Source organism: Pundamilia nyererei, unplaced genomic scaffold (genome assembly GCF_000239375.1).
Source record: "Pundamilia nyererei isolate P.nyererei 1_Seehausen unplaced genomic scaffold, PunNye1.0 scaffold00176, whole genome shotgun sequence".
Taxonomy (NCBI): domain Eukaryota; kingdom Metazoa; phylum Chordata; class Actinopteri; order Cichliformes; family Cichlidae; genus Pundamilia; species Pundamilia nyererei.
This window is the reverse complement of record NW_005187577.1, coordinates 587,506-600,221: the sequence shown is the minus strand read 5'-3', so window position 1 is coordinate 600,221 and position 12,716 is coordinate 587,506. Positions and strand designations below refer to the sequence as shown.

The window sequence follows — 12,716 nt, the reverse complement described above, 5'->3', positions numbered from 1 at the left end:
GAGCCACCTTTTAAAATGTCCTGTAACTGTACGAGTAGGTCAACTACCAATCAAGTGATGTCACAGTAATAATTGTGAGTCTGCTTTCAGATGTTCCCAGCGATCCGTGTTAGCTTTGAAAGGGCAGAGGGAAATTTCAGATTCTACTTTGCCCTTTGCCTGCAGTGACATTTCCAAAGCTCATGACAGACTGTTCAGATGCTTCACTTGCAGCAGGTCTATTCTCAATGCTCACATGACGACCCTATTTCTGTCTGGTCCCAGCCCAGAGGGAGGAAACACACCAGAGAACCCAGGTTTGTTTTTTAGAAAAAATACTTTATAAATCATGCAGTCGGTCCATGTTTTTCAACACAAACAAAACGTCCTTTCCACATTGCATGAAACAAGCTGACACAAATCCATAATCATACTCTTTAACAGCAGTGTGTAGCTCTAATGTGATCTTAAAACTAGTATTTACACACTTACACTTCACATGAAGCCACCTTAGTTAGCATTCATAAGCAGTAAAGCGGTTATAGTAAGCAGAGAAAAGGCAAATGCAGAGCAGTGTATAAACATGAAGATACTGATACAGCAACACTGATGGAGGAGTTCCCCCAGTGCTGTAAAACGACATTGTATTAGGAATACTGCTTCTAAATGCTAATATTGGCTCCCAGAGTGAAGTGCTTGCATTTACACCTAAACTAAGTAATAAATATGATAAAATGAGTCTATTGTTCCTTTACAAATGAAGATAAATATGTTGCCAGCAGGTCTGGAGGCACTCTGTGGGTGCTGTGTTGGACAGGTGGAAGGTTTCAGGTCAGCGGACTCATCACGGAAACATCCTGATCTGAGCCCCATTTTATCAAACTGCTACAGGTAACATGCTGGTTGTGTGATGGTAAAAGCCATTTCTGACTGAACAATGAGCTGTTTGCTAATAATAATGATCACAGTGCACTCTCTGAATCAATGTGTTGCATTTAAACATTCAATTTCTCTTCTTTAGGTTAGCATTTATCAGGGTTAGTATCATTTTCTCACGGTTTTGTTTCATGATCAACAGAAAGTCTTGCCGCACAGTTGTATTCCCTTGCAGCCAATTCCCTTTTTATTGATTTGTATTTGCCTACAAAACATATCACCGCTAATTCAGCACAAACTAAGTTACCTTTAAATAATCCTTACATGCACACAAACACGTGATCCTGCAGAACCAGACACCACTGAATAAACTATTAAGAAATCAAGGCTTCGCTTTTCCAATTGGATGGTGGGACGCGGTTGACATTCATAATTAACTGAAAGGTGCCAGTGTGAAGCAAAGCAACAGTAGGGGTGACTGAGCCAGCATGTGCAGGGCTACGCCCCTTTACATTCTCCATAGAGCTCGCTTAGCTCTTAGTTTATTTTTACTGGGCTGTGAGGGGTCAACACTGAAGGAGAACCACTCTGACATCAGTCAGAGGTCAAACATGAAGCACATTTATGACCATATATGGAGGCTGCTAATAACATGGTGGGAGATGATGAATGAAGCCAAAGCTGAATTGCCTAACAGTGCATTTTCTGTAGTGGCCACTTAACGCTGGCCCCAGAAGTGAGCCAATCCTCGTGGACTTCCATGTTAAAAATGCTAAAAACAAACTTTACAGCAGGACAAAAATATGTTTACAGCCTGGTACAAAAAAAGAGACACACTTTAAATGAGTGTATGACTTGTCCACTTAGAGAGTGGCTACTTTGAAAGAAGTTGTGGTCAGTCAGGGTCCACTACATCTCATTGAAAGGGACTTCCTCTTACCAAAACATCAGAGTAGTTCTGATTAGTCACAGAGTGTTACTGAGCACTAATGTAGCTTGCTCACTAAACCAGCTCTTCCTCAAACACGGTAACATCTTGCTCCAAAAACAAATAAACAGAACTGTGACTGAAGATGGAGCCACTTCAGCACGTAATGTAAAGCTTTTCTTTAAATCTAAACAAATCCTCAGTTTCAAACTAGCTAATCTGCATACAGCAGGAGTTAAATCAAAAACAACACTACAACCAAAAATAATTCTCATTAGTTTGATAAAATGAGCTCCTGCCTAGCAGCTGCTTTGGGCCCTGACATCAGCAGTGGGTTTTACATGCTTGCTCGGCTGCATTCAGCATGACTACAACACACCGCTGCTATTGCACACTTAAGCCCAAATATCTCCACCCACTGCTGTTGAAATTGAAAAACCATTTAAGTAATGATAGAAGTCCAGTGTCCATCCACACTGAAAATAAAGCAGCTAAATAACAGGAGCTTAGTCTGTCAGCAGTTAGACATCCAGCGAGTGTCTAATCTGCTGGCCATGATACAACATGTTGGTTTGTTTTCAGAATTTCTGTTAAAACAGGGGATTCATAACAGTCTCTGTGCCCCAACATGGGCACATGGCAGGACTCTGCTCTACCTTTGGTACAAAGATATGGGATTTCAGTGGTGTTGGTTCTGACTTCCATTACTCATACTACACTATTATGGAGTTTGCCACAAAAAAAAAAGAAAAAAGATTTAATATAAATGCCAAAATACCAGGATGTTCTACAGTATCCAGAGGGGGTACGGAGTATGTGTGTGCTTTTCTGGCCATTCTGACCTACCGTACAATACCATGCCAGATACAGCGAGAGGGTCAGAGTTCAAGGTGCAATGTTATGGCACAGTATGTCCCAGCTGTGTGCACACTACGTGCAACACTATGTACTTCAGTAAAGTGCATTTTGGAAGGCAGGAAAGCTTTCTGGCATTTGGGGATTATTAGTAACCTTGTGCTTCCCTGAAACTGCGTCACTTGTTTTGGTGTCACTACATCCTGTATTGTCTCTCACTGGGACCTTTTTTCTTCTTTCTTTATGTCTTTCATTTTTTAAATTTTATACTTTACATGTCACATCGCTGTACATTCAGTGAATTTCTTCTGCTTTTATTGTGATGTTGGTCTAATGCTCTTCCCTTGCCTCTGTGTTTGGAATATAAATTAAGCTGCCTTTCCATTTCCATTGCACTAAAAGAACCATACGGGGTGAGAAATGTTCAAGTGGTGCTCATCAGCAGACTAGGCTAGCCACAATAAATGTTTGCTTTCACAATCCTCAATTTCTGTCAGTAAATATTGAGAAAAGCCCTGCGTGTTTTGACACAGTGCACTGCAATGTCTTCAAATGTGCGACCAACAGTCCAAGACCGAAAAAAATCTTCAGTTTCACAATCATTTTGACAAAACACAACACAACACACACTCAAGCAGCTGGAGCCTGTGTTTTTTTTTTCTTTCTAAAGCTGCTTTTCCATTCAGTGTCCAGAGTTCCAGGAACTAAACTGTTCCTTCATACAGATTAGCAGCAAATTAGTCCATTTATAAATAGGTGACAGCTGGTTTAGCATTAGACTGTACACACAAAAAAGTCCAGTAGTTGGTGGTAATTCAGTACTCCAGAGTACGCCACCAATCACACGCCACACTCCCCTCTGACGTTCCTGCACTTTTGAGAAGTGTAAGCAGAAACGTTTTCCTCTGGAACTTAACCTACACTCTGCTCCATCTGATGGAAACACAGCTTACTTAAAAAAAAAAGAAAGGTTTAAATTATTCAGCAGCTTCCAGAATAATTTCAGTCATTGTCTGGCTCCAGCTGAACTCTTTGCTTTCCTGTGTCATGTGTGAAACTGAATATCTTCATGTCTTAGGCTGTTAGGTGCAGGTAAATGTAACGTTAGAGAATCTGTGTGCAAAAGTAAATATCTGAATAAACTCTGCATGTTGCAGCTCATCATTGCTTTGGCTCCGTTTTCAGTTGTGTGCCTGCATCCCTATAGCTAATGTGTACAGGAGTGATGACGCACTGGCCTGACGCACCATGGGGCCTCCATTTGACCTGCGGGCTCAGTTTCACCACCAGATCAAGGTCTGATACAGGAACCTGCATTAGCACCAAGGTGAAAATCAGCTGGAGGATCCACACCAGCTTTAAAATCTGACACAGGAAATGGTTTCATTGTTGTGAGAAAGGCACTTTCAGTTGGAACACAGATAGTCTCTTTTCGGGCTCTCTGACGTTGTTGTTTGTGGGTCCGTGTTTGTGCAGCAGAGGGAGGTTGTCGCTACGTGTGGTGGACCTCGTGGAACATGAGCTCGCGCGGGATGGGCGTCTCGGCTCCATAAACACTGGAGGCACGCCGCTCGAACGCAGAAACCATCTGCTTCACCACCTCATCGAAGAACACGTGAGCGAGCTGGGAGTGGATGAGGGAGCGAAATTCAAAGGCGATCTGAGGAGGAGGAGACGGTAAAGTTAGCAGCTGAGTCTCTAACTTTGTGACTGTATGAAACACATGATCACAGAGCACATTCTCACATAGTGGACATTTTCCAGTATGTTGCCCTGCAACAAGCTGTTTGTACTTACAGCAAAATCCACAGTGCAGGTCCGGGGGTACCCAGGGAGGCCAGGGCTGAAACGCCACATCGTCTCCAAGTGGTTGAACAGTTTACCCTCTGAGCACGATGCCTGAAAAGCAACATGTACAAGTTTTCTGCCGTCAGTCAGCAACAGGAGAGACATTGCATTTGTGAATTGCTTAGAGCAACAACTGTGACTTTACAGCCTCAGAAAACACTGCAAACACCCTCTGAGCAGCCAAACAAAGGAAAAAGAATTTCCAGCTGAACTTTGCACCTAATCCCAGCTTCAAAGACGGCCTGTTTTGACTAGGGTGATATTTACAGTTTACACTCTCACACCCAAAAAGTGTGGAGTGCTTCTCACTCCAGCCTGAATGATTTTCAGTCAGTGTGATAGTTCACCAATCAGGGCAGTCTGTTCTATTTACATTTTACAGACACTGAATTTAAGGCTGATAACCCTGCCTCGCTGAAAAGAGCAGATAGTGTTGCAAATGTCTCTCGCACCTTTCACACCTCAGAGAGGTGCCGTCTGAGTGTTATCTTGTAATGATATTCACACCCACCTCAGCCTTTGTTTGTTCAGCTTTGCTGAGGTGAGACAGGGGCAGGTATTGTCTCCTCTTTTTTCAATTGTTATTCAGCTATTTGTGCCAGCCTTCACGTCTCTGTGACAGCCAGCTTTTTACACCCCCTTCTTGTGTGGCCAACTTTCCATCACATGTTGTGTAATGACAACAGGGATAAATAACGAACGAGAGGAAAATATACAACGTTGCAGGAAGACGTTAATCAGGACTTAACACAGACAGCCCTTTTCCACTACTACCCACTTGTCTCGACACGACAGGGTTTTTAGGATTCTCCATTAGGTGGTAGTACCTGGTACAGGGCAGTTTAAGTATCAACTTGGTCGGGCTTTCAAGCAATCTGAGGCGATCCAAAAAGGTGACAACGACAGACTGTGTGCCACGCATTGGCCAGTCAATGGCGTCATTCACTGAATCATTAGAGCACTTCTTTCACAAAAATCAATACCACCATTTTTAAAACCCAATAATGAGGAAAAACAGCTGCAAAAAAACAAAGCAACACAGTGGTCCCCGAGTCTGACAAAAAGCAATAGATTAACCATCATCCTGTGATGTCAGACTTTCTGCCATGTTTCTATAATGCTCCCATACACATTAGGTGGTACTCCACTGCAATGGAAAGCGACGGTAACCTAGTAGAGTCCAGCTGAATAGGCACCAAGAGTGTCTCCCCAGCACAGACCGCGGGCCTGTGTTGACTAGCTGCAGACCTTTTTCTTTTTCTTAACACTTTAAAGCCTGAACCATGAAATAACTGCCAGAAAACTCAAAATATTGTAAAATGGAGTGTTTATTGAATAGGCTGACGACTTCATACAGCTACTATGAAGGTTACTAAATGGGAGCTCATGCTTTGTCGTGCCAATCTTCATTCAAAAACCGTATCCTGAGTTTGACTTGAAACCAGCTTAATCTGTGACGTCCATCTAAATTAATTTTTCATTCTTATCGTTTTAGTCTGTTTCTTTTAGATTGAGTGTTTTCCTTTACCTACTCTGTGTTTTCCTAATAATGTCACAGTACTAACATCAACAGTGGATGTTTTTTAACCATGAGCTTGAAGCAGTATCTTACCTTGACCAGGTGAGGGCGTACTGTAGTGATGAGGGAGGTGTAGTTCTCCACTACAGGGGGGAAGCCCACGGTTAATTTGGCCTTGCAGAAGCCGGATCTCTTGAAGACCACCTCAGACTTCTTGCACCAGGGAACAAAGAGGCGGTAGTTTTCCACCTCAGCCACCACTTCATAGATCTCCTGCATGGAATACCTGCAGGGACACGGAAACAGAGAGAGCGAATATGTTAACGCAAGGCTGCACGTCACCAAGGAGATGAAGGTCAGCAACTGTGTGACAAGACACCAACCATAATACAACAGCGTTGACCCAGAAAAGGCTCAAATAGGTCAGTAAGGGATGTTGGAATAAGGGAAAAAGAAGAGCAGTAAAGCACACAAAACAAAAGTCGGAGGTGTTGAATGACAGACACGTACAGACACTGTGTTACATAACTCCAGACGTCCAGCTGAGGGAAAATAGCTGCCAGTGCCCATGTCTATTTATACAAGCAGATTTAGTGATTATGACCTCTCTGAGGAGCACAGGAGGACATTTAGTGCGTCACACACACACGTAGGGTACAGATACAGAGACCAGACTCCCAACACTCACTGGTACACAGGGCATTTCAGAGCAGCTGAGCGCACCGCATGTTGCCAATACTGGAGATCACTGACATTGGTGCATTATATCATATTTTGGACCTTCAATTTCAGCCCTTGTAGCCGTGTGGTTTGGTTACATTTCATCTCTTCTGCAATGGACATAAAAGCTCAGCAGCAGGACAACCCAGACGTAAAGTCTGATTAGATATCACAGAAAGACACTGAGTAGTAATTATGGATATTGATTAAGATTTTCTCTTTGTTGGTGGCATTATTGATTGTGCTCATAGGTCCAGTTCTTTATCAGTGCCATTACTGATTTCTGATCATTTTGCTGTGTGTGTGTAAACATGTTTTTCAGCTGTTTTTTTATCTGTGAGTCAGAGCACAGGATAGAAATAGAAGTCAAAGGGCTTGCGTGTGACTCAGGCATTCTACAAATCATGACGTCATTGTTTAACAATGTGCTACCGCCAAAAACCGATGCCAGTTATGAGAGGAATTAGAAAGCTTGGAGCCATTCTGATGGATGAATGTTTTTCCATCCTTTTTCAAAAGCTGCCTGTGAAACTATTTTTAAGTTTTCAGGAGGGTCAGAGTATTTCAGTCAAACAAACACAAACAGGAGCTAAAGATATATTTTAAGGACTTTAAGTGGTTAAATACAAGCTGGGGAAAAAAAACACTCGCAGGAGAGAGCTGAAAAAACTGTTTCTATACAAAATACAAGTTTTTGCCCGCAGACACTGTCTCCTCCTGAGATAAAAATCCTGTCCAAACGTGTCTTGAGGCAAAAAATAAATTAATTTAAAAATAAAAATGACAAAAACACTGTAAGTGGATCCAGACTAACCCAATGATGCGTCTCTCTGAGTACTCCTTCTTCTTGGAGAAGGAATCTGCGAGGTTGAAGAAGCTGCGTGAAGGCAGTGTAATGGGGCGCCCTGGCACGGCTGCACTCAGCAGTGGGTGCGCACGCATCATCAGGATCCCGCATGATGAAAGGTATCTGATGACCAAACAAAAAACAACAAGTCACCAACAACGCAATAAGCTCTCAGAAAGCAGAGGAGACCAGGGCGCATCGATCTGTTGTTCTCAGTTTGGAAAGTTTGTGTGATTTGACCCCAGTCTAACAGCAGAGATCAGAGAATGGCCAGCACAAGCAAGTTTTGACACAACATTGACATTTCAATATTCTTTAAATTTCTTTTAACACAACAAACAGGGTGTGACTGTGTTTGGTCTGTGCTTCCTGCAGTGGGAAATACTGGACTGTTAAGTACCCACAGCTCATGCCTCTCACTGTGGGTTCTTCTTCATCTTTACTCTTGCTCAGGCTAAAGCACACAGTGAAGCACATGTCGGCTCCTGCACCAGACTGTGGCCTCCCTCGTAAAACGATATAAAGAATGTTAGGCACCCAGAAACATTAAGAAAAACTTTTCTTTAATTCCCCTCCTGGCCTCAAAAGCCAGACTGAGAGACAACTGTTTCCTCCTCTCCATTTTTTACTGTGAAAACGTTCCAGTAGCTGCTGTTATGACATCAAGAATGTTTTTAACTCCTTTCTGGATCAACATTCTGCCAGTTACTCAAAAAACTGCAGTTTCTCATCCAAAAAGGTCTAGTTTTTACCCAAACAATCTGAGGCCACAGAAAGCTGCTTAATGACAGCGAGTAGCCTCTGAGTTTTATAAAACACCCCAAATTCTCTTTTTCTGTCAACACCCAGGAAACAGCCATTCTGTTTAAATAACTCAACTGTCAGGGGATAAGGTCTGCAGGAACTCGGTGCTTCCATTCTCATGATGGCCAGTTGACTGACCCGTGCAGTGTCCGAGGTTCTAGTTGAAAGAGAGCTCATTTAAACAGGGAGGGTAGTATATAACTATCATACTGTCTGCAATACAAAAGCTTCCAGGTGGAACTCGCATCTTGGAGTTTCTGTTCCTGGAGGCTTCAGCATAAATAGATCTCTGACAGGAACTGTCTGGGTCACAGGAAGGAGTCAGTTGAAAAGCCATTTTAATGTTTGTGCCTCCACTCTTGAATGTGTTTTGTCCTCAGGGTGCACAGCTGTAATATTTTTCATAATCAAGCTAAGCGGGACAGGAAGTCCTGATCTATACCAGCATATAACCAGCTGGTTATCCTGCAGTACCTGTAAACATAGCCCAGCCCCAGCCTGGGGAGAGGAAACTCGCCACGCCTGCCAAGCATTTGTCACTCAAATAAAACAAGTCACACAAATACAGATGGCAGTAACGTAACAAGGTCAAGGACACTGATTTTACTTTAAGCTTTGGAGGGGAGGGTCTGTGCAGACACCTTTGTGACCAACTATCTATGTAACCCAGGTGGGAGACGGCAAGCAGACTTCAAAGAGATAGAACAGGAATGACTACTCAGCCATTCGATCTCCAGGTCTCTGTGTCTGCATCTTACAATAATCAAGATCTTAGATTAGAATATTTTCTCACTCGTTCAAGATTTCCTCACTGTGAAAGTTAATCTACAACTATTTGAATGAGTGATCTTTAAAGTCTCTTTTGAGACCTAAAAGATTTCTTTGTTTGATTTTTCTGTGGTGGTTTTTTTTTGGTTTGTTTTAGCAGTAAATTAAACATGATTAGCAGTTCTAGGCAGCTGATCACACAAAAAAAAAAAATCATTAACTAGTAAAATCAGTTAAGTCTTTACATACACTTCCCTCCTTTTGTCATTTCTCAACATTTTTTTTCCAGGCTGTTTTCTTAGACTGTTAAGACTGTCTTACACCTCACTGACAGAAAGGCTCGACTTGTTCCAACTTGTCATAAATATCTGTGAAACAATTCATGATGTTAACTGATGAAAAATAAAAAGGGTTGCTAAATGGTGATAAGAAAAAAATGTGATAATTAGTTCATACTTAAAGTGGACCTACATTTTCAGCTTCAATTTTTTGTTCTTAAACAACTGAATAGATCACAATTATCCCTGTACATCTTTCACAGGTACAGTTACACATGTAGTTCATCCTCTGTCTCACACAAGCCTTTTAGTTGAGTTGGTTTAGTTTAGCTCTTTTCTTATGATTGGTTGCACCCTCATAAATATTTTAACAGTAAATGTTTTAGAGTGGTCTCTTTTTGTTAAGAGTGAGCACCTGTAAATTAATGACCATATTTAAGATAGATACATAAGATGGAAAATAAAGGAAAAAAAATGCTATGTACCCTTTAAAATAATCGCCCTACATTGTTCGGTGATTCATTACTTGAACGCTATAAAGCTCTTAACATCACATCAGCATTTGTTTCCAGCTTCTACAATGTGATGATTAGGTTATATTTATAATGTTATATTGATATAAGTAAAATATATGTGGACTGTGGACAACCACAATCCACATATATTTTCTACTTTAATCAACTCTACAATTAATCAAGTATGTAATCCTTCCTCAAGGCAACATGTAGCAGTAGCTCCAGAGAAGGTTGGATCAGGTGAAAAGCCCTGCCCCAGCTCTCCCATGACACCATGAATGGGACAACTTAAACTGGCTCATAACCTTCACCACAGCAACTTAACTAGAGATCCTGTTACTCAGGCATAAGCAGCCTGTAGGGGCATTTTCATTGGCCACTCCTTAGGAGTGTGTCTAAGAGGGGTTTTTTTGTCCATTGTGGCTGACTGTAGCTCTGTGTTCCAGAGTACCCCTGCCACAGCATGACGGGAAGCAATTCAATAACACATCGATAATTACAATAAATTTAATGCTTTTTCAAACATTTTGGTGTGACAATATAACAAGTTAAATATGTGACAGCAACAGGCTGTGAAATAAGAAGCATAAAGGCCTGTTTGTGGCACAGGTGTGCAACAAGACTGACTCACAACTGTCAGAAAAAATATGCCAGCAATTATAAGCATTCAATGAGCTTAGAGGAATACAATTCCCACAGGTATGGAGTTTTGTAACCTGTTCCCAAATGAATCAGGTTTTCCATTCCCATAGTAACTCATCCCCCACTGCATCAAATTCCAATGTACCCACTGCCCTTAAACAGGAGCCTATTCACTCCTGTTTTACTACCTGAAATATGATACACCTGACCTCTAAACGTATCCTGGGTACAGGCTGAGAATGGCCCAGAGCAAAAGGTGAATGAGACACCTCAAACTCCACAAAGGTGCAAAGCAGAATTAAACCCAAACAACAGACGAGCTGGACAATGAGTTCATGGAAGTATACAAATACACTGAGAAACTAATTAAAGTAGCACACTTTGGATTTGTTTAACACTTCTTTAGGAAAATGTAGATAAAAGCATTATCTTGTTTAATTTTAAGGGAGCAGATAATGTGCTCTTGTTTAGGCTAAGGTAACAAGTAATGTTACCTTGTGATGAGTAAATATATAGACCACATACAGTAGCAGAAGCTCATACTAAAAATGACCGAATTTTTCAAATAATGAGGTCGGTGTATGTATAAGTACACCGTGTGACCGAAAACCTAAGACTTCAGACTGCTCTAAACTTAGAATTTCATATAGCCTTACTATGGTCATCTCAGGCACACAGCTCTGGCTGTGAGCAGAGACACCCCACCCACCCGCTGTTCAATCAGAGGAAAGATGACTTAAAGGAGGGGGGTGGGAGATAAAATGGCTGAGAGAATGGACTGGTGATTGGATTAAGACCAATATAAGAGATAACTAGCTGAAATAGAAAAAGGAACCTAGACTAATCATCTGAAACACTGTCTGCTTAGTGACAATACGGAGTATTAAACATATCTGCATGGTTTATAATGTACTCTTTCGCAGTCAGCTTTTGATGTTAAAGAGAGGCTGTTGTATAAACAGATAATGACTGACAAACAGTAAACTTAATATAATATATGCATCACATGTGAGACAATAATTGGTGAAAAGCTGCTACAGGTTCTGGTGATGGTTTCATTTACCAAATGGGACTTAACGGTTTTAGGAATATTTTCAGACTGTACCTGCATGTCGTTTTTACTACACTGTTTTGCAAATCACAGATAATCGATGCTAATCGTTACGATGCTTCTAAATTTTTTATCGTGGGGATTTAAATATGTAAAGTCTTCAACTTGGCTGTGCTATCAGCAGTGGTGGGACGTAAAAGAAAAAAAACCCCACTACGCAGACATAGTAATAATTAATGAGCCTGGTTTATAATCAATACATAAATTATCGCGCATTTTTGTAGTTTACGCTAAGACTGCTGCTCCCCACAGGAGAATGCATATAGTCCAGTAAAAGAAACTGAAATCAGCTTTACTTTTCTATGCGTGAAAGTGAAAGAGCGACAATTTAATGTTTCAGTGAATATAAATTATTATGTAATGTGCTATGCGGCTTATCACTGCAACATCGTGACTGTACTACATTTGCTATAAGGTAGACCAATACTGCTTTTACTCGACCCTCATTTCACTACTTTCTACCATCTACAGAGATGTAGTTAACGAATTCAACGAGATTCTTGAGTCAAATAGGGCCGTGAATCGTACACCGCGGCAGTGTTTAGCTACCCCGTACCAGAAGTTTAACTTTGGTATAAATGCTCGTTTTAGAGCTATGTCTTCATATTTTACACCGTCTCGTTTCAGACAACAACTTGAAAAAGTCAAACACTTTACCTAACGTTGCTTCTGTTCTGGATATCCCGGTTGGCTGTGGACGGTAACTGTTTTATGCACTCAGCTACTTTCCTCAAGTTCCGACCGCATCTCGCCATCTTCTCTTCTTCTTTAACGGCTTTGTTCACTCCCTCGCTATCAACCAGTTGACAGGGAGCTCAACGCGCAGTTTGGCCCGACCCTCAACTGGCCTAACCCGCTTGCCATTGGACGACCTGAGGCCACCGAATGTTTTTATTGGGCGGTCCCGCCGTTTGTCACGCCAACTTATTCAGGTCCGTGTGCACGAGCTCGCACGCGCATAGAGTCACGAGTTGTTGGCTCGGGTTGCACTACTAAGAAAACCGGGTGAAACCTGTTTGTCTTTGC

General features: G+C 41.7%; 1 protein-coding gene across 1 annotated transcript; it reads right to left on the bottom strand.

The window, feature by feature from the left end:
• Positions 1-297: 297 nt before the first annotated feature.
• Positions 298-12,538, bottom strand: coq10b (coenzyme Q10B). Its single transcript, XM_005746287.1, has 5 exons — positions 12,348-12,538; positions 7,540-7,695; positions 6,099-6,291; positions 4,436-4,537; positions 298-4,298 (listed from the first exon to the last, which is right to left on the bottom strand). The coding sequence occupies exons 1-5, from the start codon at positions 12,443-12,445 to the stop codon at positions 4,131-4,133; spliced, it is 717 nt and encodes a 238-aa protein (XP_005746344.1). The 5' UTR covers positions 12,446-12,538; the 3' UTR covers positions 298-4,130.
• Positions 12,539-12,716: the final 178 nt, after the last annotated feature.

Coding starts and splice junctions, on each gene's coding strand:
- coq10b (XM_005746287.1), bottom strand. CDS start 12,445: ATGGCGAGATGCGGTCGGAACTTGAGGAAAGTAGCTGAGTGCATAAAA. Junction 6,292..7,539: donor TCAGAGAGACGCATCATTGG/GTTAGTCTGGAT, acceptor GTGTCCCTGCAG/GTATTCCATGCAGGAGATCT. Junction 4,299..4,435: donor CCTGCACTGTGGATTTTGCT/GTAAGTACAAAC, acceptor CCTCCTCCTCAG/ATCGCCTTTGAATTTCGCTC.